This window comes from Diachasmimorpha longicaudata, chromosome 8, assembly GCF_034640455.1.
Source record: "Diachasmimorpha longicaudata isolate KC_UGA_2023 chromosome 8, iyDiaLong2, whole genome shotgun sequence".
Classification (NCBI taxonomy): Eukaryota; Metazoa; Arthropoda; class Insecta; order Hymenoptera; family Braconidae; genus Diachasmimorpha; species Diachasmimorpha longicaudata.
In genome coordinates, this window is record NC_087232.1 from 4,853,576 (window position 1) to 4,878,039 (window position 24,464).

The following is a 24,464-nucleotide window of genomic DNA, read 5'->3' on the forward strand; positions in this document are numbered from 1 at the left end:
GGTGACAAATCGATATGATTATATTACCTGACGTCACTTAATTTGTTGTATATTAATTCTGCATTTCGAATTATACTCAGAAGTCGTTTCATCGCAGTGCAAAACATCTGCCCACTATAATTTTCATATTGAAACAAAGCGATTAAGAAGTACAGTTGCTATTCTTCCAGAAGTTAATCGCGAAGGTATCAATTTACTTATTTATTTTAACGCGTGTCTTCATTCGCCATCAGTAGTTTCGCATTCATCTAAAAATCTCCCTTTATTATTAAATTTTTATCTTATCTCAAAATTAAATTTCCCTTTCACCAATCCAACGGCCATTTGAGCGTCGCAATAAAAGTATGTTGAGATGTATTTCAGACTTTTCCATCTGCGTCAAGTGCAACAACAATTGTTAAAATTGTAGCAGTCGACTTAATGAATTGCCAAACTCTGGGACAATATGTGATGATGAATAATGGTCTAGCACATGAGTAGTAACAAGGTGACTGTCGATAACAGTATATTATCATGTTTCTACTTATTATTAGTTCACCGCTTTTGAGGGATAGTATTGGTAATAAGTTAAGTGTAATAAAGGAAATTCATTACGAGACAAACGAATAAATTCTCAATTTGTAATGCTAAAGCCGTTTATGGGGAGAAGCTGGTAGTGCAAAAGCTTGCAAAGTGAAAATATTCAATCTCATTAGAGTAAGTATCGATTCGACCTTAAGTTGACTGATTGAAAGGTTTAACTTATCATTTCATGAAACAGCGCCAATTAATTAAATAATTTTGTGAATTTATCCAGCTTCGAAGGGGGTCCAGCATGGAGACCGTGTGCGGAAGGATCACAAGATGCATTAAAAGTATGATATTAACTTTTCAAATTAATCACTAGCAAAAGCTGCTAATTTTATTCTACGAAAACTGGTCGCGGGTTCAATTGTCTATTTATTTAATTGGAATTTTTGCAACAATGAGTGTTCAACCAAAGTATCAACTTTTATTTTCAAAAACGTGATGTCCTAACGGAATTGTGCGGGAGAGTTCCGCAAAATAAAAACGATTTTTGAATTTAGTAATTTGTCATATAATTTGAAAGGTAAACGATGGCTGTCATGTCGTGACATTCTGTGGTACCTGGTATTCACTGGAGGTATCGTCAACTACATGGTAAAAATCAGTTTGAATCTTGTGATCGTGGCAATGGTGATACCGAGAACAGAAACACCCAGTAGTCTAGCTGAATGCGATGCTGGTGCAGTAAACAATTTTAATTTTACACTTCAGTCTCACGAATCATCAAATCACTCAAGTGCACTTCCAGACAATGAGGTACGACTTATTGCATAAATGCAAACGATGAGTTCACTTGAGTCGACTGAATCCTTCACGAATCATTGCAGCACGCTGGAAAATTCAACTGGACTGAGCACCAGCAAGGCTTAGCCCTGGGAGCTTTTTACTGGTCGTACTGGTCGACTCAAGTCCCAGGTGGACTTCTAGCCCAGAAGTACGGGACAAAACTGGTGTTTGGTGGAGCCAATTTCCTCGCTGCTCTCCTAGGTCTCCTGATTCCCAGTGTTATCAAGTGGAATTTCAACGTCTTCCTGGCCCTCAGGGTCCTCCAGGGTGTAATCATGGTGATTAAAAATATTTCAAATCTAATATCTCACAATGACGACCGATGATTGCGATTCCAGGGTGTCGTCACTCCATCCACAAATGTCATGACAGCAAAATGGATTCCTCCAAACGAAAGAAGTAAATTTGTCAGTGCTTACATGGGTGGATCGGTGGGAACAGCAATTACATATCCATTATGTGCATTTGTCATCAATTATTTCAACTGGGAAGCGGCATTTTACTTCGTCTCTGGCATTTGCATAATCTGGTAATGATAGAGCTCTTCAGGAGAGGATTGACTCATCTGTTTTCAATTTTTTACTCAGATTTTTCAACTTGATTGTCTACGCTTTACATACAATTCTCGTAGTTATAGCAGAGCAACGATTTTGATTCTAAATGAAAACTTTGAACTCGTTTAACTGTCACTTTTCGATTTATTAAGTTTGTTGACTTATTATGATCCACAATTTCCAACCACATACGAAATATTTTTCTTCCATTCTTCAATTTTTCAATTCGAACATAAAATATCTCATATGCAATACAGAAGAAGTTTTCCCCTTCTTTTGCTTGAAATGATCTGTAAATAATCAAATGAATATGAATAGGTATTGCTTCTGGCTGTTCTTCATGTTCGATTCACCACAGCAGCATCCGAGAATCTCCCAGGAGGAGCTCGAGTACATCCTGACGAATACTCCTGCCTCTTTAACGGTTTCAAGGAAACAGGCCATCCCCTGGAGAGCTATTCTCACCTCCCGGCCAATGTGGGTTACAGCTGTTGCACATTGGGGTGCTACCTGGGGATTCTACACTCTTCTCGCCCAAGGGCCGACCTATTTCAGGTTCATACATGGCTGGGATCTCAATACAGTAAGTTGTAGTAATTGTAGGATCGGAGATAGGGAAGTTTTCTTAATTGCGTAAGTTCTTATAAGTGTTGATGTTCGCTGTCCTCTGATTCGTTCCGGGCGAAGCCGGTCCACCTAGTTAATTGCAGACTAATTAAGTCTGACGACAGCTAATTTCTTATTTCGTCTTCAGACTGGCCTGATTACAGGGGCTCCTCACATTCTGCTCATGATTTTTTCCTATTTATTTGGTGGCTTGTGCGATTGGCTCCTGAAATCAGGAAAAATGACGAGAACTGGAGTACGAAAATTGGCGATTGCAATGTGTACGGCCGTTCAAGCGATATTCACAGTGGGTCTGAGTCTTAGCGGTTGCCAGTCAACACTTGCTGTGGTCTTCATGCTGATGGGGACAATCGTGACAGGTGGAATATCAGCGGGAACAGTGGCTACTCTGGTAGATCTGAGTCCAAACTTCAGCAGCATTTTGCTAGGAATTTGTGGCTTGGCTGTTAATGGTGTGGGTGCCATATCACCGCTGATTGTTGCAGAATTGACGAATAATAATGTAAGGCTCCTTTAACTAGCTCTACTTTCATGGCAAGACAGACAGTAGGAGGTGGTGAAAAAAATCAGGAAAATTCTTTTACATCATTTAACGCTTTTCAATGTGTTCAGCAAACAATTGGACAATGGAAACTAGTCTTCCTGATAGCAGCTGCAAATATGATGGGCGGTTTCATTGTCTTCATGATTTGGGGAACAGCCAATGAGCAATCATGGAATTCTTCGATTCATGACTCTGATCGTTCGGAGGAAAGACTTCAGAAAAAAAAAGACGACCAATTATGTGAAGAGGTGAAGAGCACAATGGGTCAAAACGGTAAAGAACATTGATACCTTTAGGCGAATATTTTAATCACCCTCGTGTTGAAGTTAATAGGTACAAATCAATAAAATAAAACGACTTCATTGTACAATGCAATTACAGTCAATTTATTTCAACTCAAGATTATTTTTTATGAATAAATTAGTAGTGTGATGAGATCTCATAAGACCAAGTGCGTCTAACTGCGGTGTGGGGTGAACAGAATGTCAAAATCCGATGGATTATATATGTGGATTAAAAAAATAAAAAATAAAAATTTTCGCCCGAAATTAATTACTGACAAAAGATTTGCAGAACGAAATTGTTCATAATGTTTCTCTTGCTGTATTCAAATAATGATTTTTGCCGGAAGCGACCTACTCTACCAATAACCGACCCCAGTCAACTTTGAAGAATTTCTCTCATCCCCCGCCAGATGGCCAACCATCGCCGAAAGTCCCCCTTGCCCTGACAAAATAAATATAAAAAAAAAAGCGAAACACACCTCAGGGGAAAATGGCGTTATCTGTTGCAGTGATCCCGGATGTTTTTTGTAGTGAAGACCGGGTGTTTCTCCTGTGATTAATTCTTCCCCCATAAACTGAACGATTAAAACCGAGAAGAAGTTGCTCGAGATGATCAATGTCCAGTGATAATTTAATTTCAGTGTTTTTACATAAGTCCCGTGAAGGCAAAACAAAAAGAGGACAGTTAACATAAGAGAGATCTTGAGACACTGAATGATTTCGTAAGGTTAAATCAGTCGAGAAAAGGTGCATACTCCTCTCAGTGCAGACCTTATATGGTGATTTGTAAGTAGACATTATATCGTGATTTCATTTAATGTTTTTTCAGTCACTTTTGTCTCCAAATGTAGCGTTGATTCCTCATCTCCTTAATTAGTAGATCATACCCTTGGATATTATCTCCTCTGAGATTCCAAAGCCCAATAATTTTAGTGGAGGTCCTCATGAGTAACAATGACTCACTGACTTTCATTTTTTTACGTGTCTGATATGGATTGGCATGAAATCGCATCGAATCGGTTGAAAAATTATTCGCGTCCAACTCATGATTAATCGATTGACTCACTGATGATGCATTTCATTAATTATACAATCGATTTATTTTATGTCAAGTATTAAGCAGTAACTTTACGAAATAATCCCCGACAATCGATCATTACAATTCAGGGTGAATAGAGGATCTAAACTTGCGACCGGATCTACGTGAGTGGAATCCTTCGATTTTCATAAGTTTTTATTCTTTCTTGTTTTGGTGAAGGTGGTCTAGCTCTCAGGGTATTCACATGTCTGAGGGTGAAGGTACTTGGACGGGGGAGGAAGAGGGAATACTTAGAAAGCATGGAAGAGGACTTCCTTGAATGAAAGCATCAGAGATTAGGGGGATATGGAGGAATGCATATGAGATGCTTCCTGTGAATAAAAAACTTGAAATTCATTTTGAAGAATTTCCATCAATGCTTTACCACCGCTTGAAAAAAAATTTTTGTTAATCTCTGCATTGAGGGTTAAATGAGCTAATGGTTAACTTTCACATTTTTGTCTTCATCTCGATCATTTTCTACGGTGGGGCTCGAAGAAATTATTTCTCAACTTCTTTAAATTGTTTTTACCAGCTCATTTGGGGGCTGGCGACGCCTTAATCGCATATTAATCGCATACCTTAAGCGTATCTCTCAAAACTTACACCTGTCTTCAATGAAGACGGTGACATTATGTTTTCTTTTTTTTTTCAACAACTCAAACTTCATTCAGTGAATTTTTATTTACGACTCATCGAATTCTTCCATTTGGTATCTATACGTCTACCATGAGTACATTTTTATTTAATTCTTTGGTGCTGATAATAGTGATAATTGTTGACAAATCAAATTGAAAAATCTGAATTTTTCCAATTAGTTCACATTTTATTTTTCTTATATTTTTTTCAGGTTTGTTAGGATGTCTGTATGAAACCCAATGAATGAATGATCTTTCGTGGTGAAATCGTCAAAGCTTTGGCTTTAATATCCACCCGAAACCACCCCCAAGTGTGTCCGAACGGATTCTCGTTCATCGATTCCTCAAAATTCGATATCACATATGCCTCCAGGAATAACCATTCCCCCGATAACTAGACCATCGGGGGAAAAAATCTAGGCCCGATACGAGCACAATTAACAGACACTGTTGATAACCCATGGGAAAAACTTTCTCATTAACGAGAAACTCGGATAGTATGTGAAACTAAAATTTCCTCGATTTTTAACTGCTCGTGGAATAGTTGGCCCTGACAAATGTACGACGACTTTGCGATATTACCTTCATTAGTCACCATATTTTTTGGAGCAAGCACTTCCGTGTCCCTGCATAATATTTGCCCTCGAAAAATTTCACTCGGTTCCATGAATATCCAGTACCTTTGACCCACCTTTCTCCCTTCCCTCTCATTTTCCAACAGAAATTAATGAAGAGATCGTAGAGCTGCGAATGGCGGAGAGAAAAAAACGGCAGTGGACCATTAACCAATTATTTTTTTGTCTACCTGAGATTGTTTTTAGTTTTCCTGCTGCGCAGGTTAAAAGTATATAAATCACGTGAGACTAAATAAGCGGGAGCAGAGGAAAGAGGAAAAAGGGTTGGTCGAGGGTTTTATGAATCACGAGAAAATATATATCGTTTGAAACGGAAGAAACAGTTGTTTGAATAATTCTACCCCTCCGGGAATTGCAGAAATTATTGAACAGGCTAAAAAAATGTGAGGCATCGATTTCACGCAGAATCGTATTTTTTCATATTTAACTCCACCCTCCGCGACCTGGCGGCTTTGGTAACCTTCGTGAAGAAGCACCACCCGTTTTATTTCGATAAAAACGTTGCCGAATTCACTCTACAGTGTCCGAGAGCTTTTAGCGAGTTTTCGGCAACGTCACGCTTCGGCCACTTTTATTTAGCACGAGAAAAAATAAATCCCGTCTCGGAAATCATTTTTATTTAAAAAATAACGATTTTTTAAAGTATAACAGCAGTCTCAAGTCTCCCTAAACTTTCCATCTTATGAAGATCGTCTTCAGTTTTTTCTCTGTTTAATTTGAAAATAGATAAATCCGTCCACAGGAAAATAAATAAATTTCGGTGAGAGGAAAAAGCAGAATTGACCGACTGTTTTTTCACATGAAACACAAATATTCGAGTGAGCTTCAAAATTAATTTCATTCTCATACCTTCGATGGAAGATTGAAAATTCTTCGCACAAATGTTTCTACATTTTAGATAATTTAAGGTCAATTAGACACGAACAATTGGATTGAAATATATTCAGGAAGTGGCAGCTTCCATGCGGAAACGAAAACAAAAGCTTTGTTATTCTTTCCATTGAATGAAAGGAACTTCCAGCTATTCTATGAATTCATCCCTAAGAATGAATGGGTGTTATTTCGCTCGTTTTTTTTCCTTTGAATAAACAAGTGTCAAAATCGTTGCTGTCATGAGGAAACTGTTCCCTCACAGATGCACCCAAATCCTGTTTTATTTTCACTTTTTCATCTAATTTTTTATCCCAAATCGAGACATCGGTATTGAAATTCCTGTTTGTGATTCGAATTATATCAATAAATACTCCGCTCGATTAATCTAATTTTGGACGCATTTCTCTGTTGTTGGCTGCTCCAGTTTGTAATTGTATTTCTCTCTTTCAGTTACTTTTCTCGCTGAATCATACTTTTTTCAACTCTACCATAACAATTAAAGAATGACTCATGCACTTCATTCCAGAGACAATTACATTGTGAAGATAGCAAGAAATAAGAAAGAAAGTATCGAGTGTCAGCGGTATTATCTCCCTATCCAGCAGATAATTTAACTCCAGAAGGCTTCACGTCCCGGGGATCTAGAGTTGTAAAGTCGAAGGAAACTCGAAAAGTGCACACAAGTCAGTCATACGCTTACGAATTCCGATATAAATAACTTTAGGACTCTGGCACGACGTGTAAAATGCGTTACGTGGTTGCGAATTCACTAGTCTTGGAAGACAGAAGAATAAAACGAGTAGCGAAAAGGTAAAACGGTTCAAGTTAATTTTCTAATTAGAGAGCATCCACTGAATTCATTGGAGTTACTTTTAATGATGAGTATGAATGCTCATTAATTCAAGGATATACTAGAAAAATTTTGCTGATTACGAAGTCAACTGGAATCGTTTTACAGCTTTGACGAGAAATATAATCCCTAGGTCTGAATTCCTTATGAATTGCTAGCCTCGAAATTTTTTTAATCGATGGCCCAATTTTTTCTGGGGTAAATATTTCCCTTTATTTTATGGAATATATTAGTTTCAGACTCGGGAATCAAGTGCATCACATCCACGGAATTTACCCCAGTTTTATTTCAAGCGCCCGACTTGAGCCCATAAATTCATAATGGTGTCAATAAAATTATTGCAGAATTAATTTAAGCCCGTCGATGATTAAATCCACTTTTAGTCGTGCACACTAGAGAGCCTTTGAGGTTCGAGAGAAATTGGACGTTAACCCCGAGAGTCTCAGAATAAATCTATGATACCATTTGTTCGGAGGCATTTCTGCCATCGAATTCCAGAATTTTGAATGCGCTAAAATTAACTCAAGGAAAACGAAGAGGTGATAAACATTCGGAAGATTTTCCGGGAAAAACAACGATGAGAGTGGGAATTAATTCCGTTATTTCTGGAATCTATAAATGAACATGATCGTCATACATAAGTATCATTTTTATTTATCCCTTATTTCCCTTAATTTTTTTCATCAAATTCTAGAATTTTGAATTGCCTGCAGTTATAATGGTGAAAGTTGAGATTTTCACCTCCGAACTGTAAACAATAATCATCGGTGATTAATGAACCCCACTAACGTGATCATCACCGTGTGAACTCATAAAGCTAATCGGGACCATCATTAATGGGCCTCTCATGCTTTTAATCATGAGAGGCAGGCGATACTTTTATGCATTCATAACTGAAGAATATAGATTATACGATAAAGTAATTTCCATTCAAGTGGGTGTAACTCCAAACGAACCCCCCTCGTATCAATGTAATCTCATCGCCTAATCCGAACTATGTCTTCCACACTACAAATAACGACCGCCTCTAAATTTGCATTCATTTTATTTCGTTCACAGTTATTAATATAAAATATTCTCTATCAAATGCGTCAAACGGTCACCATTCCCTCTCCCACGATACCATTTTTCTCACGATTGAAGGCACAGAAAAGGGTCTCGCAATTTCTTCAGACATTTCCGAATGTCTCTTCCAACCTTTCAAAGATATTGCGCCGTGAATTATCCCTCAATACACCATAAAAAACACAGTCCCATACACCACATGAATTGTTCACTCTCTCGAAACCAGATAAACCAACTTGAGCTTCATTTCATGCCGAAAAATTGTTTAAAAACCGGTTAAAAAACGCGAGGTGGGCGACAGGTGCGCCACCATCTTGGCATCCCCCTCCTCCGGCCGACAGCACCCGAATGATCTCAGTGATTGCATCACTTTAATTGGATTAAATCATAAAGTCTTTGAATCTCCTCGTGTCAATGTACGACACATTATTCCCATTTCAATATCTCCCCCAAAATTCCAATAAATCTGGGTGTCTGGAGCATTGCCGGCTGCTGGTACGTTGTTTTCTTTGATATTAACCCCGGTTGCCGACCGGCGATTTAGTGCGTGGGAGAAGGAGCCCACAAGGGAGCCCTCCATGGTGCGGGTGAACACGCGGTGAGGAATGCCAATGGTTGTATGGTGTATGGGTGGGGCGACCCCGAAGAGAGAAGCAGAACAGAACAAAGAGGAGCAAACGTGCAAGTTAGTTCAACAGCAGCACAGTCCTGGGGAAGAAGTTATCGTTCCCCGACGCCATACTTGCATTTAACAGTGTATGTCGCGGGGGGAGGGGCGGGAAGGGTGGAAAGAGTGAGGGGGAGGGGGGCAGGGGAAGAGAGAGAATTGCTTTTGGACGCCAGTACGCCGTCTCTATCCGGCATTGGCGGATTCTCTCCAGTGAAAATCCTGCCGCCGTCAGCCGCGTCAAATAACACGCCCGTGTATGCTATAATTTTTTCATTTTGATTTTTTTTTTATAACGCAGGAAGTAAAAATTTGCAACACTTGACTTTGACTTTTGCATAAGTGGTGATACACGATAAGAGGAAAGAAAAAAATATTGTTATCTGGACGGTTATTGGAGATATTATTGAGGCAACATTCGATCTTGTAAATGAAAATATAAGGAATATTGTGGAGGAATTCAGTTCACATACCACACGGTGAGTGACATATCACATGCCACGTAAATTGTTTTTAAAAATCTCCCTCGTTTTATGGGAAGGAATGGGTTGTTCAAACAAGGGAGAGTCGAGGGAATTTTGTTTGACAAATACAATGTGCAACAGTCAAATGAGTCATGTGAGACAGTAACACGAGTGTTTAACGACTGTAAACGTTGCTTGAATGGGCTTTTTTTATTTCTCATGATTGTAAAAAAAGGGAAGCACATGGCAGGTTTATGGTGGGTAAATAAAAAAATATTTGGTGGTGATAAAAATCTGGATGAGATAAATTAGGATAATTTCAGAATTGCAGAGTCTGTTATGGGGTTTAGTTTTTTTGATAATAATTTTGACTCGTCGATAGAGAGTAGTTCGTTTAGTAAATATGGGTCGTCGCAAAAAATCCTGCAAATGCAAATTCCATGATTTTTCCCAAAATTTTCTTTCCGTAATTTAATTAATCATTCCGATGATGGAAAATTGATGAGTCTATTGGGTAGTTTGCACAGCGAAAATCAATGGCTGAATTTCAATCCCATTTTGTAATTATTTTTTTGACACTCAAACGTCTGACTAAAATAAAAATTCGTCATAATTTAAAACTTGAATTACAGTGTCTCGACACATGTTCTAAATTTCCGGCAAATTTCCATTTTAATCAAATGCTCAGTATCTGGAAAATGTTTACAAAAGGCATATGAACTTTACATATTTATTCTTGCTGTGTGCACCAAACTGCAAAAGGCACACATTCACAATCTTATCTTCCACTGCGACTCTATTTTTCTCTTTACTTTTACTTAATTTTTTTCTATCAATTTTCTCCACAGCTCACTTCGAAAACTAATTTTATTTACCATTCTAAAAAATAACAATCTCTGCCTACCCAATTTTTGCCTACATCCGAGGAATATTACTTGGCGAAATACCTGTAAATATAATCATTGAATTATATAAAGTGACACTTTTGGTACTGAATCGTAAATAAAAAAATTCTCATTGGTATAAAGTGCCAGAGTAAGATCCACTCGACTGTCCTAAAAAGGCCACTGCTCCCCGTGCTCATTACAAACTTTCCCATTCACAATTTAGTACAATAACCGTCGCATACAGAACAATTGACCTCGGCAAGTGAAATTCCCATAGGAACACGAAGATATTCCCGATACTGCTAATGAAGCCACCGATATGCGTTGTTCTATCTATATGTCAAATCACCCCGAATAAATACAAGTGGGATGGGTCCCAATCAACCGAAAAAAAGCCTACGGCTGGGTTGGGCCACATTTCCTCTCCAATTCCCCAAATCATTCACATCCCAGTTATCATTCAAGTCTCATTGTTAACTCTGCTAAAGAGGAATTATTAAAAAAAATTGTAAATAATTATCTCCTTCAATTGAGTATCACATCTAGATCTTCATCCAGCTTTTAACATTTACTTTCTACTCAAGGACTCGATATAAGGCCCTTTTGTCTATGAGGTTGTCCACGTGTTGGGCGCTTCAGCTGATAAACAACCCGGGTGTTTAACGTTATTCCCGGAGAAGTTTACAACGGGTCAATTGTTTAAGTTGGTGTGAAAAATATTTCCAAAAAAATGTTACGAGTTTGACATTTGAATGAAGTTCACACCCAGTGCTGCAGGGATTTATGAATGGGATTTGCTTGGGTTGTACATGGGTTCTGCTAACCCGACTCACTATCACTATGTACTCTGTTTATACGCGCATAATGAAGTAAATACGCGACGCATTCAATTATGCAGGTTAAACATTGATTAACGAGACGCAGAGGAAGAGTTTGTGGGATTGAATAGAGAGTAAAAGAGGGATTTTTTAAATTCGAACGCTCCATTTATCATTTTTTTATCATCCATTATTCATTGAAAATTTTCGACTCTGAATCGTGTATTTATATAAGAATGGAAATTACCTAGTGAATGGATAAAAAAAATAAATAACAAGTGACTCGAGGAATGATAAACATTATAATACGCATTGTAATCGTATAACGAGAGGATATTTATACGGAAATAATTTTTCTCGGAATAAATTTGACTTTTATTTAGATAACAATTGATAACTGATCCTACGAAAATCAAATTCTCACAACATAACGTAAAAATACCATTTCAGTTTTTCTAATTTTTTAAAAATTCAGTCCCCAGCCATATTTTATTGGTCTTTGCGAAAATTTATTCAACATTTTTTTTGTTCTCTTCATGCATGAGCGATGACCCCGATCTATTGAATCTCATAATCTCCGCAATAGTTAATAATCCGATGGAAATTCTCGAGGAACGATTCCCCATGCAGTGTAAAAGTGAAATGGGGAAGCTAGGGTTGGCGTATCGTCATACTTATTTATATCACTGACGAACCACATGTCTCGGAGTTATGATATTTCAATGTGCACAAAGCCAGACCCAATTGCAGATTCCCCCTGAACCCATCACGATGATCTAAACTCACTCTAGAATATTCTTTCGAGATAACAGAACTTTGTGGGAAATATTCTGCTGATGGCAATGGCCGATTTGGTTTTGGAAAAACTGTCACTGTGCTACAAAAGATTTTTTAACAACTGGATATTTAGTCGTTTCACGAAATTATGAATAAATTATGGAAAGTGAACGCAATCTTAATCTAACAAGTTTGACACTTATCTGAAAGATGAGGGTAATGGATTCGTATCGAGGGAACGAGTTCTTAAATCAATTCAAGAGGTGTTTGGATTAAAATATGTTGGAGGCTAAAAAAATATTGAAGCGATTCATTCTATTTTACTGAGCTTGAGAGAAAGCTTTTTATCATTAAATTAGTAAAAAAAATCATTCAAAAATCTCCCCATCTTTAGAAACAATAAAACGTTTCTTGACGTAATTACGTGCACCCAGGGTAAAAAGTATTGTCATCTCAATTCAAAATGAATAATTTAGGAATTGATTTTGAACGATTGTGAGATGAATGAACTTTCATGCTCAGCTTCCAGTTAGTTCGTTATAATTCGAGTTCAATTTAAAAGAGATTGAACGAAAAAAAATAACCCTCATGTGATAATTGGCGTTAAATATTCCATTTTACTACGTTTCACATCCTTAATAAAAAAATGAAATAATGGTTTCCACATTAAGCTCATTAAGATTCTCTTCACTGTGATTTTTTCTATCGAACCGGAAACCCGGGGAACACCAAAATCTTTAATTCAACAGTTTCATTGACGAGGGGAAGTAGAGTGAATGAAAAAAAAAAATAATCCGTTTAATATTATAAAGAGAATATTGAGTTCGTGATGCCTCACGAGGTACAAAAGTTTTGAGGCAAAAAGCTATTACAACTCACACAAACCACGACCATTTTAGACGACAATATCACGCTATTTTTTTGCGTCCCCAGAGGCTCAGCTTATTCTGTGAATTTTCTTGTCATGCAATGCGTTAATATTGTTATGTTCGAACAGACGTATAGATAGAATTGGCAAACAGGGAGTTGCTAATAGTCTGAAAGAGCCGAACAAATGACGCAGAAGACTCTCGAACGCTGTCGAGAATGCATTCGTTGATATTTCTTCCACTTGAGACTGACGCCTCTTAATTAAGTGGACGGGATGCTTTAATCAACTTTGTTTTTACTTTCTTTCCAGCTACTGATTTTCATTCGTCGTGTTATCGTTCACATCCCCGGATTTAGTTACAGCAATAGCAACGAAAACTGAAGTCCTATTCGAGAGGAAAAAATCACCGTAAAAATTACGCTAATGATCAGGCAAAATTTAATCTCGTCAAGATCATTTTTGCGGAACGATTGCACAAAATTTTCATTATCTTTTCTTGAATTTTTCTCTCTGAATAAATCCACATTCGTGAGATGATATTTTTATCGCCGGATTACATTAGAGTAATTTTGACTTAATGTCATCTGACCACAATTTCACAGCTTTTACCGCCTCATAATTTATATATCTTCGTTCAATACAGGAAACGCTCACGTCAATTAAAATTTACTCGGTGCAATGAATGATCGAATTGACTGAGATAATATCATACTTAAATATGACAGTAATTTTAATCGTTGAGGGCTCCTGGTACATTCAGTGCATAAATATTCAAGGAATAATTGGCTAAATATTGACGATTTTGTGAGGATTCGATTAAAATAGCTCCATCTCCCTCGCACGATTTATTGCAATGGCAACCTCATTTCTTATTTGGCTCCTCTCAATGTGCCTATCAAGCCATTGTTCAATTTTCACAGATGTTCTTAATTTGGGACACTTAAGTTAAGTGGATCGCCGGCAAAACTGTGAGTATAAATTTTTACTCTCACGATTTGATGTGCGATCCACATAGTAAAATCAGCACATGAAAAATAGTGAAACCAAATAACTGAGAGAGTGCACATATTCATGAATCACTCAGATAAACGTTTACACAATATCGTTTATTTTTGTACCAATGGGCGGTTTTATTATCGTGAAATGCACCCACGATTGTTCATTAAAGCGATAGAATGTGTGATATTACGTAAGAAATTGAGGACGTTGATCATGCAATGCTTTCTTATGTAATTTACAGAAATTAACCGACGAATCCCTCGTAAATGACAAGTTATGAAGCTGAAACTAGCCAGAAATTATGCCGGCGGAATTTTTTTTTCGGAGGAATCTAGTAATTTCCAAAGATGTCGTAGTCACTCCAATAGAAAAAATAATTTTTAGTCAAACATTTTTACTTTTACAACACATGAAATTAGGATAACAAAAAAAAATCCCTTTCCTTGTGATAATCATTGTTATAAGACAATTGTTTGTCCTCATTTTTACAGCGAATAACTGGTTAACTATTCTAATTAATTCTGATTACGTGAAGAATGAATTCAATTCAACAAATCATTGAAAAAATTTTATGTGTCATCAGATGTATTAATTTTTAAATCTAATTTAATTTCTTTGCCAGGTTGACCAGTATGTCACAATAAGGGGCCGAAACTTGACGAAAATATGAAGCTGACCTGCATAGCACTGACACTACTACTGCCCCTGACACTCGGCCTGAATTTTCAAGAAGATGATCTCGTGTTTGATGATATAGCCGAGGAAACATCACCACCACCAACTGTTGTCACTCGTCACGAGGTGAAATCCCATAAAGCCAAGGCTTATAAAAAGATCAAGAGATTCCGGGGTATACCTGATGATATTGCGGTCGTTGGACAGGTTTTTAAACTTCAAATACCGAAGCAAGCGTTCAGCGGTAACATAGATAGTTATGACGTGAGTTTACAATTTATAAATCAGTCATTACATTTGAGAATTTCCAACCGTTCACTTCAATGTATTCCAACCCTCATTCTTTAGGGTATTACATGGTCAGTATTTACAATACTAATAAGTATGCAGACATTTCGTGTTTAATATTGAAGGTAATAAATGTTTGGTGAACCTCTAGAAGTGCAGTATAACTGAATTTTTGTAATTTTGTTAGAGGTATTCTATGTAAAATGAGTCCCCCATTTGATAATTGAACTCGATATTTTTTACGATTAAAAAAACTTGAACTACTAACTCTCATTTTTTTTATATTTACACTTTCAATTTTATGTGTCGGATGTTTATTTATGAGGCGTCAGAATGAGTGATTTCCGAACAACTGCGAATATTGTAAATCATTATTTTATGACAGTAGTATGAGCTCATAAAGACAAGAAAAACCACTACGAAAAGAATCATTTTCCGAAATAGAGTACCAAACAAATCTGAAACAGATTGAGACATAAATTTTCTAGTTTGGAATCGTTGAAAAAGTTAATATTGACTTGCAAGAGGGTGAGGGTGAGCCGTTGACTTATTTGACATGCAATACTTCATATAGATGGAATTAAATCGCTCTGATGAAGAGAGTATTTAATTCTCGAGAGATTGGGGTCAAATGCAGATGGTTTTTTCCATTTATATCTTGTGTAGAACTATTAGTATTGTTAATGGTGACGTATAATAGCCCCCGAAAGGAGGAGGAAATTTCCTCTGAACAATTTCCTTTTTTTTTTCAGATCCGAGGAAGCAATGGAAAATTATTGCCTCATTGGATCACCTTTGACGATGAGGCTCTCACTATTCTTGGTGTGCCATCCAAGAAAGACGAAGGTCAACATCGAATTACTGTCAAAGCATACGGAAAAAATGGTGGAACTGCTGAGGATAATTTCACTATCAGAGTTGTGAATGAAAATCATCGGGAGACGAAGGACATAAATTCTCAAGTGAGTTTCAATTATTAACGTTATTTTTTATACGTATGTAAACAAGTTTAATTAACAATTGATTGATGCCAATTGACATGTGTGTCAAGCACCTCCTCAGCGAAATTGATGCTCACTGATTTATTGTCATTGTAGAACCGTTGTGACGAGTCCGAAGCCCATATTGTGACGACTATTTTGTTGGATGTGAGGTTCGATAGTCTCAAACCGAGTGCTAAAGTTGAAGCTATTGAGAATCTCGCAAAGTTCCTGATGCTTGACGTCGTATGTATTTCATTCCATCACTCTTAGCAATCATTGAAGTTTCGTTGAAAGCTTTCAAGTTGTTCGACCGGGCTACGTGACTTTTGACTGTTTTACCTTTTCAATTTTTTAACTAGAGTACATGAGGAAAATGTTTAAAGCCTTAGGCTGTCAGTATTGTTCAACTTAAATTTCGCAAAGTACTGCTAAACATTAAAATTTCAGATTTTAATCTGTAATCACATTGAAAATGTTTATTTTGACATAAGAGAGTCCAGATCGAACCGGAATGATTTAAAACACTGGTTTAAATCCTAACTTGGCAAAGTTATTTCTTTGGGAACCCAAAATATTCATTGAATTTCAAGTAGAATTACAATTTCGAGCGTAATTGAATTTTGCAAAATTTCCTCGTATTGTTCAATATTTTTTTAATTTATCTTAAGGATAGAGACCCTTCAATTGAGCATTTTCATGTTTTAGAATGATCTCTCCATGTATTCTCGAAGTTACAAAGACGAGAATATTGTTGACAAATCCACGATTATCTCGTCTGGATCAGGAAATATAAAACGTCGAAAGGAGAAAGATTTCAGCGTCATCCAATGGCAGGTAAGTTTCCGAAAACCAAAAATCAATCTAATAATTACAGCTTCGAAATAAAGCTTATGCAATTGAACTAATCAAGGTCGGCTGTGATGGTCATCTATGGAAGGACCAATCGGACATTCTGGAGCAACTTCGCTATCAAGCAAAGAACGGCACCCTTTCCCGAGTACTACGACTACCTGTGCTCCTCTGGAGGGTGAAAAGTGACACCAGCGATCTTTTACGAAATCGCCGTGAAACAGGCTCCGGTGATTACAGTAATAATGACGATGAGAACGACGATGACTACGAGGAAAACTATGATGATTACGGGCCCCCAGGCTCGTTCGATGATCCTGATAACGAGGGTGATAATGCAGACGATAACGAAGCAATTACGGAAATACCACCGCGTGCTCATGTCCCAAGTGCATCGGAGCCCAAGGGTTTCCCATTAGAACCTGAACATCCACATAGGCATCATCATGGACAGGAAACCGTTGATTGGGAGGTGAGAAATTTGAATAATTTTAATTTCATTTTTGCTTCTACACAGAAGCAGCGTAATCGTTGAAATTAAAATTTTGGACTTTTCATGTTGCCTCACGTCATTATAATCCGCGAGGCCGCGAATTAAATTTTTAGTCGCTTCAAATTAATTCTAATTTAATTAATTTTAAGACTGAAGAACGAGTCAAGTTCGATCAAATTCTCCGAGCAAGCAATCCCCAGGAGAATACCATTAACACAACAACCTCACCAGCCCCCAGATTGGTAAGTTCCCTTAACAAATATCTGTCAAAGTCCCCAATAGATGAAAAATCATAAAAAAATGCTTCAGCATCAGACCTGTAAATAGCTTTACTGCAGTACTCTATTCGTCCATAAAGTGCAGTCTTGTACAAGTCCAGTCTAAACTTAGTGACTAACATTAACGTAAATTGTTAATTCATGGCAAAGAACAATCCGCATCTACTAACAATTCCACAGACAACAACAGAGCAAACAAGTGCAACACAAAACTCATCACCTACACCGAGTATTGAACCAGTTACATCTCCTAAAACACCGATTCAACCAGTAACAACAGTTGCCGATTTGCCACCACCAAAAACATCAACAATAACCACGACATCAGCTGAATCAACAACATTGAATGTTACTGAAACATTCACAACTCCAGGTGATACGATACAAACGGAATTAACGCAAGACAATTCAACGTTAATAAATACAATAAGAGCTGAGTTAGAGACTGTCTTGCCGACGATATCAACGGATAATGATTCATTACCATCAACTGAATTAACGACATTGCCAAATTCATTAGGAATTGTTACTTCGTCAACGGAAAAACAGGACAATAATAGTACAATCGATGAGGTAAACGCTTTTATTGCTTTGGAATGCTTTCATTATTCTTGCGAGCTAATTACTCTCTGATGCTTTTCATGAATTATTCGTTCAATGTTAAGAAGATTTTTGTTTCTCATCGTCGAAAAATTATAGAAACAAACAATCAAAGGAATTATTATGCAAATTCATTTTCCAAATTTTTCACAGAATTCAAAATAATAACTCAGTACTTTGTAGCACTGATTATTTGAAAGATAATCAATAGAATTCCCATCAAATACCAAATGTACAAATTAATTAGACCAAAAATTATAAGAAATTTTCAAACCCAATGCTTTCATTGCTTTAGAACGCTTCATTCTCTGACGCTTGTCATCGACTATTCGTTCACCGTGAAGATTTTCGTTTCCCAAGTTAAATTCTTCAACTATTTCCACTGTTCGTCCCCATCACCTGGTGAACCACAAGATTAAATCATTTATATGATCTAGATAACTGAGTCGACTGAAGTTTCTACCAGCGAAAAACCACTGACTCAGGCCCCAATGACCGAGACTCCAATCATTGAAACAACTACCTCAACCCCCTCAACCACAACAACAACAACCATAAAACCCACTACCGAGGAGCCCACAACGATTAGCACAACAACGACAACTCCATCCACAACGATCGCCACAACTACCACCACTACGACGACGACGACGACGACAACAACGACAACGGAGGCTCCTAAGACGACCACTGAACGTGTCGATTTTGGCATTAAGAATCTGCCACCGAGCCAGGACAAAAGACTTAGTAAGGTTGCGATAACAGCTGGAAAGCCACTCAGTCTCATCATTCCCTCCAATATGTTCAGTGATATTGAGGATGGTAACACTAGGAATCTGCACTTGAAACTTTTATTGAAGGGTAGTCCGGTGAAGAGTGGACACTGGCTGCAGTTCAATGAAAAAACTCAAGAGGTTTATGGGCTGTGAGTACTTTATTTAGTTTAAATATTGAATAGTTTTTTTTTCAGTGTTATAACTTCCGGGTGGATGTTCTTTCAAGTATTATCTTGTTGGTTTTTTAACTATTTATGATTGATTACGATGATGAATTACAATTGTACGATCAAAGAATTTTTTTTAAAAAGATGAGCCGAAAAAAGAGGAAATAGTGAGAGGATAATTTATCATTCAAACTATCGATCTGATAGTCATTAGTTACTGTGAGAGACGACGAAATAACAGTCATCAGACGATTTGATTAGTCATGAAATAACTAATCAATGAAAATGTCAAGAAATTCAGTGGAAACTTCCAGGTGGACACCGTGAAAAATATATTGATTAGATATTGCCACTGATGCACTGACAATGCCCTTGTTATTTCAGGCCTCTCGAGAATGACGTATCTCAATGGGAATATGACATTGTTGCATCCGACCGTGAAGGGCTCGCTGTATCAGACAGTCTCTCTATATACGTGCAGCAGCACAAATTCACAAAATCGATCAATCACGAATTCAGCATATATCTGGAGATTGTCGAGCGTTCGAAATTTTCGACGAATGTCGATTGGGAATTGAAGGTGGTTCAGCGTCTTGCACAGTTGTATGGTGACGTTGACGGTAGTCAGATTACCGTGAGATCTATTGAGATTGAAAATAATCAGGCGATATTCACCTGGGCGAACGACAGTGTGCCCAGGGGTAGTGAATGTCCCAAAGATGAGATCAACAAATTGTTGCACGTGAGTGAAATTTCTTAAAAAGCGTAATCTATCGCGTCATTGAGAATACTCAGGATTAGAGATTTCATCAAAGATTTGATTGGTTTTCCTCTAGTGAAAAGCTTTCTCACAAGGGTGGTGTTCTTGAAAATTTGGAAACATAAATTTGAACTTCGTTATTGAACACTTCAGACGTGTTTTTCTAAATCTCAGAAAAATTGAGCCTTCACTGTCAATTTTGAAGCGCTATATCAATTTCCAATTAAATATTCAATGAATAATTTTCCGAATTAGGTATTGATAGCAGACACAAACGAGAAACCCAGTGCAATGCTTCAACGAGTCCTCGCCCCCGAGATTCGTGTCAGTCGTGTGGTGTATCAGGGTCATGCCCAGTGCGAGAATATGAACCAGCCGGAAGTGCCTGTCGTTCCACCTGAAGTGGAGAAGCCCAAAGAACCCACGACCAACCGCTTCCCCCTTCCCCGTAATCAGGTAGACCAGATAAATGCAATGGTGGGTCAGCTTCTGGTCTTCAGAGTTCCTGAGGACACATTCTTCGATCATGAGGATGGCTCCTCTCGCAACATGAGGATGTCCCTCTTGAAAATCGACAGATCTGAAATATCCCCCAAAGAATGGCTGCAGTTTGACGGCAAAAACCAGGAGTTCTACGGTGTTCCTCTGTACGAGGACTACATTCAGAACAATCGAATGGAGTATCAACTTGTTGTGGTTGACAAGGAGGGTGCAGAAGCGGTTGATACTCTTGTTGTTGTCATTGACAAGCCCGAGGAGGAGAAACAACACCTCGTTGATTTCTCCATGACTCTTCACATCTCTTACGAAAAATTCGCCTATTCAGCGATACAAAAACGTCACTTTATTGAAAGACTGAGGGACCTCTTTGGTGATAAAGACACGAGCGCAATTTCTCTATCGAGTATTACGCCTGGAAGTACTGTAGTCAATTGGAAGAACATAACATTGCCAACGAACTATTGTCCTGATGCTGAGATCAAAAGACTAATGGAGATTCTAGTTAAGCCAGATAAATCTCTGACTGATCATGTTAATGAGATAATGGGAAAAGATTTCCCGGTGCAACAGGTGACTCTCACACCCTTGAGTATTTGCGTTGGGGAATTGACTAGGGTACACACACCTGGAAGTTACATACCACCTTCAGAAGATTCTACAGCTGTGGGATCATTCCAGGATGATTATCTCATTACTTTCATACTTCCTGCTGTTATTATTGCGGCCATGATACTTTTGGCAGGCATCATTGCTTTTATTTTGTACAGAAGGAGAAGAAGTGGAAAAATGAGCGTTAGTGAACATGATGATGAGAGACAAAGTTTCAGGAGCAAGGGAATTCCTGTGATATTCCAGGACGAACTGGAGGAAAAACCTGATCCAGGTAAAGCGGAATGTCTTTTTTTCAAATTTTATTTAGATTGATTGAACAAATAGTAATAGCAAACTTATTATAAACTTTAATTTTTTTTCTAACCAAGTTGTAATTTAACGATTCCCTTTGAAAAATCGCGAAATGACTCCAATCAATTTATGAAAATTCAATCTGAACTGAATTAGCGTTTATCATCCTTTATCATTCCATTAGTCTGTGACGTAGATGTAGATAAAGGTCATTAAAGTGAGACTATTTTCAATTCTAATCTCTCACTCACGTGTTCTCCAATATTGAATGGGCTAAAGCATGTGAGTCTTATCTCTCTGGATAATGAACAACAAAACGAGATAATGTAAATCAAAGATGACATAAAAACAATTTGCTCTTCTATTCGTGATGTAAAATGATTCCATGAATCAGTGAATCATTAAATTTTCAAGTGTTTGTTAACTTTGCAGGCAACAAATCACCAGTGATCCTGAAAGAGGAGAAGCCGCCTCTGCCACCGCCTGAGTATCAGAAATCAGATGACGGTGCTGATCAGCCAATGTTACCAAAAGAAAATTCAGAGGAGCCATATCAACCCCCGCCTCCATTCGCCCGTACATCCGACAATAATCGTCAAAATCGGCCAAAACCAACGCCAACATACAGAAAGCCACCACCCTATGTGCCACCCTAACAAAATAAGTCACATTCGCAAAGAAATAATCACATACCAACGATGCTCGGAGACTCAAACTCAAGCAAGACTAAAAGCCAAAAAAATCATCGAAAGAAAAAAAACACCGACAGTCAAAACACGTACCGTCAGTAGTAAAATTAATGACATTTTTCTCATTTGAATGAAAAATAGAAAGCATTAATTTTCTATTTTAATAATTAATTCAATACCCAAAAAAACAAGCCTTGTTTTAACTTTTTTTCACTCAAATAAATTATTAAATCTTCATGTCATATCCATTTCAAAATTGATTTGGAAATTATTGTAAATTGTTTCATTGAAATTTTAATTTTCCTTCATTAGATAACTGTTAAATAGAAGTCTCAATTGGGAGACTCGTGTAAACTAACGGATGTCAAAATAAAGTTTGTTTTTTTGGGTGAACCAGATGGTGATACTAGTGACATGTTTCCGCAACAATTAGTGCCATTTTTATAAGCATTAAGGGACTGCCTACAACTTGAAAACTTAATGACAAAAAAAATTGGACTATTGATATAATTGATAAAGTGTCTCCAAGCAGAATGCACCTATGGCAATACTTAATCGGGTAATATTTCGATCGATTCACGGAACATCCTTACTTAGGACAAAACCACTGCCAGAATTTTTTTTGTTTCTCATTAAAACTATCGATAATCATGAAGGACGCTGCCCTTCAAAATTACAAGAGTTGGCATTTTCATTCCTCATTGGTCGTACAATGAGGTGACAGAATGCCTGGGGTTAGAGCAAGAGACGTACGGAAAAGCTATAAATAAATTTTAAATAAGAGGAGGAAGATATCTTTATACAAATGTACCAACTATGAATTAAAATGAAAAAAAAAAACGAATTGCAAGAATGCTTCCATGACACCTAGATGTCATTATAATATCGAGCAAATAATCTGATAATGCTTAATTAAATATCATTCGTTCGATAAGCGGCTCTAGAGACTGGTGGCAGTATTCAATCTCACTTGTTCATTTTATTCTGAAATTTTTTTTTTTAATCTCATTTTTGTTATACTTAAACGCACAAAATTAATTTTTAATTCATTTCAGTTATTCTGAGTGATTTTAATCCATTGATTATACCGATAAAAAATATTATTGGCAGTTATTAGATTGTAGAATAGTTACCAAACCAAAAATTGATATTAACCAATTGCTACCGTGAAAATCAATGAATTGTCAATTGGACACAACAATATTTGGACTTGTCCAATGTTTTTATAATAAATCTTTTTTTATTACTGTTGTAGAAATAAAAGATGATGAGCCCATTAATGTGGTACTTAATATATAACTGTGCGTCAATTTTTTCTGTAAGTTTTTTTACATTGATATTTAAAACAAAACGCAAATGAAACGAATAAACCTTGACGTAATGGCTTTTTTTTATTCATATTTTATGACGTGTCGATGTTCAATGGATACGTGATAAAAATAATCCCTCGAACAGGTATTTTAAAAATACAGAGTTGAACAATTTTCAGAAAAAAAGAAAACATTAAAAAATGTTAAAACTGAATTTTCTGTTGTCATCGCTAGTGACCTCGACTGTTGATGCTACGTAAAATGATAATAATGAGTGGAGATTCGTTGGAAATGTGTGAAAATATATGATCGATTGATAATAATTATCGATACCACGTGTAATACCACTGGAATGTATAATAAAAATATTCTAATTATCACATAATTACTTGAAGCAATTAATGTTTATGTAGAGTAGGTGTAATAATTACGATTTCATGCTTCAATCATTTGTCATTCGACGAACCATTGCGTCAGAATTGATTTTATATTTTTGTAAATTTTATAACCAATTTGTAATGTCATTTATCCATTCATCAATTTGTCATGATTTTAATATGAAAATTCTCTGCTCTTTCTAAATCTGTGTCTGAGTATATTTCGATACGAGTGTAGAAAAGTAGATTTGGGCTCGTGGGAGTTAAAAACTACTTTTCTCACGAGTATCGAACAACATTTACAACACAATGTGCGGCCAGGACTTCTCAGAGACGCAAAACGTGTCTAAAAAGTCTCATTTCGCACAGTGTGCGGACAGTAGAATTTCGGTCACGTCTATTTCTTTATCATCACGTGATCACGTGGATACTGACCATTAAAAAATGATAAAAAAGAAAACAGCCGTTCGACTGAAAAATTATCTGCAAATATGAAGGAGTAGTCATGATTTTTGAATTTAAACTATTGATTTCGTCTTGATAAATAATTAATGTTGCATGAATAATGACAATTTGATGACAATTAAAAAATGGATCGGATTTTATGCAGCAGTGAAGCATTGCTACACCGTTGTCAATTCTTTTTTTCAGCGATGATTTTTGTATTTTTAGAGATTTAATAACCCAAATGTAATGGCATTCTCTCATTCCCCAACCCATTCGTAGATTAATCATGATTTTTACGTAGTCATTTTTTGTTCTATCGATAATAAAATTATAGTTTTAATTTGTTTTCGTATTTACCTTTGCTTTGATCACGTGAGTAAATGA

General features: G+C 36.9%; 2 protein-coding genes across 6 annotated transcripts; both read left to right on the forward strand.

Moving 5' to 3' along the window:
- The first annotated feature begins 41 nt into the window (after positions 1 to 41).
- On the forward strand, positions 42 to 3,637 carry LOC135165008 (sialin-like). Of its 3 annotated transcripts, none has more exons than XM_064125902.1 (9): positions 42 to 185; positions 364 to 487; positions 797 to 854; positions 1,091 to 1,323; positions 1,395 to 1,631; positions 1,692 to 1,882; positions 2,226 to 2,490; positions 2,662 to 3,036; positions 3,147 to 3,637. In XM_064125902.1, exons 2-9 carry the CDS (start codon positions 473 to 475, stop codon positions 3,363 to 3,365), a joined length of 1,593 nt encoding a protein of 530 aa, XP_063981972.1. In that variant the 5' UTR covers positions 42 to 185; positions 364 to 472; the 3' UTR covers positions 3,366 to 3,637. The 3 variants fall into 3 exon arrangements, with proteins under 3 accessions (XP_063981972.1, XP_063981975.1, XP_063981973.1); XM_064125905.1 differs by lacking the exon at positions 364 to 487 and adding an exon at positions 633 to 696 and having other exon boundaries at positions 170 to 185; XM_064125903.1 differs by lacking the exon at positions 42 to 185 and adding an exon at positions 633 to 696.
- Positions 3,638 to 3,842: 205 nt separating this feature from the next.
- On the forward strand, positions 3,843 to 23,641 carry LOC135164998 (dystroglycan 1). Of its 3 annotated transcripts, none has more exons than XM_064125845.1 (12): positions 3,843 to 4,148; positions 14,607 to 14,923; positions 15,700 to 15,909; positions 16,045 to 16,173; positions 16,636 to 16,764; positions 16,841 to 17,251; positions 17,422 to 17,514; positions 17,731 to 18,123; positions 18,588 to 19,075; positions 19,478 to 19,835; positions 20,109 to 21,237; positions 21,690 to 23,641. In XM_064125845.1, the coding sequence occupies exons 2-12, from the start codon at positions 14,651 to 14,653 to the stop codon at positions 21,911 to 21,913; spliced, it is 3,837 nt and encodes a 1,278-aa protein (XP_063981915.1). In that variant the 5' UTR covers positions 3,843 to 4,148; positions 14,607 to 14,650; the 3' UTR covers positions 21,914 to 23,641. The 3 variants fall into 3 exon arrangements, with proteins under 3 accessions (XP_063981915.1, XP_063981914.1, XP_063981916.1); XM_064125844.1 differs by lacking the exon at positions 3,843 to 4,148 and adding an exon at positions 9,316 to 9,647; XM_064125846.1 differs by lacking the exons at positions 3,843 to 4,148; positions 17,731 to 18,123 and adding an exon at positions 9,317 to 9,647.
- Positions 23,642 to 24,464: the final 823 nt, after the last annotated feature.

Bases quoted from the DNA above. Each gene is read 5' to 3' on its own strand.
- LOC135164998 (XM_064125845.1), top strand. From the start codon at position 14,651: ATGAAGCTGACCTGCATAGCACTGACACTACTACTGCCCCTGACACTC. The intron at 17,252-17,421 runs GTGAGAAATTTG...ATTAATTTTAAG, and splicing joins AGGAAACCGTTGATTGGGAG to ACTGAAGAACGAGTCAAGTT. The intron at 19,076-19,477 runs GTGAGTACTTTA...TTGTTATTTCAG, and splicing joins ACTCAAGAGGTTTATGGGCT to GCCTCTCGAGAATGACGTAT.
- LOC135165008 (XM_064125902.1), top strand. The intron at 1,632-1,691 runs GTGATTAAAAAT...TTGCGATTCCAG, and splicing joins TCCTCCAGGGTGTAATCATG to GGTGTCGTCACTCCATCCAC. The intron at 3,037-3,146 runs GTAAGGCTCCTT...CAATGTGTTCAG, and splicing joins CAGAATTGACGAATAATAAT to CAAACAATTGGACAATGGAA.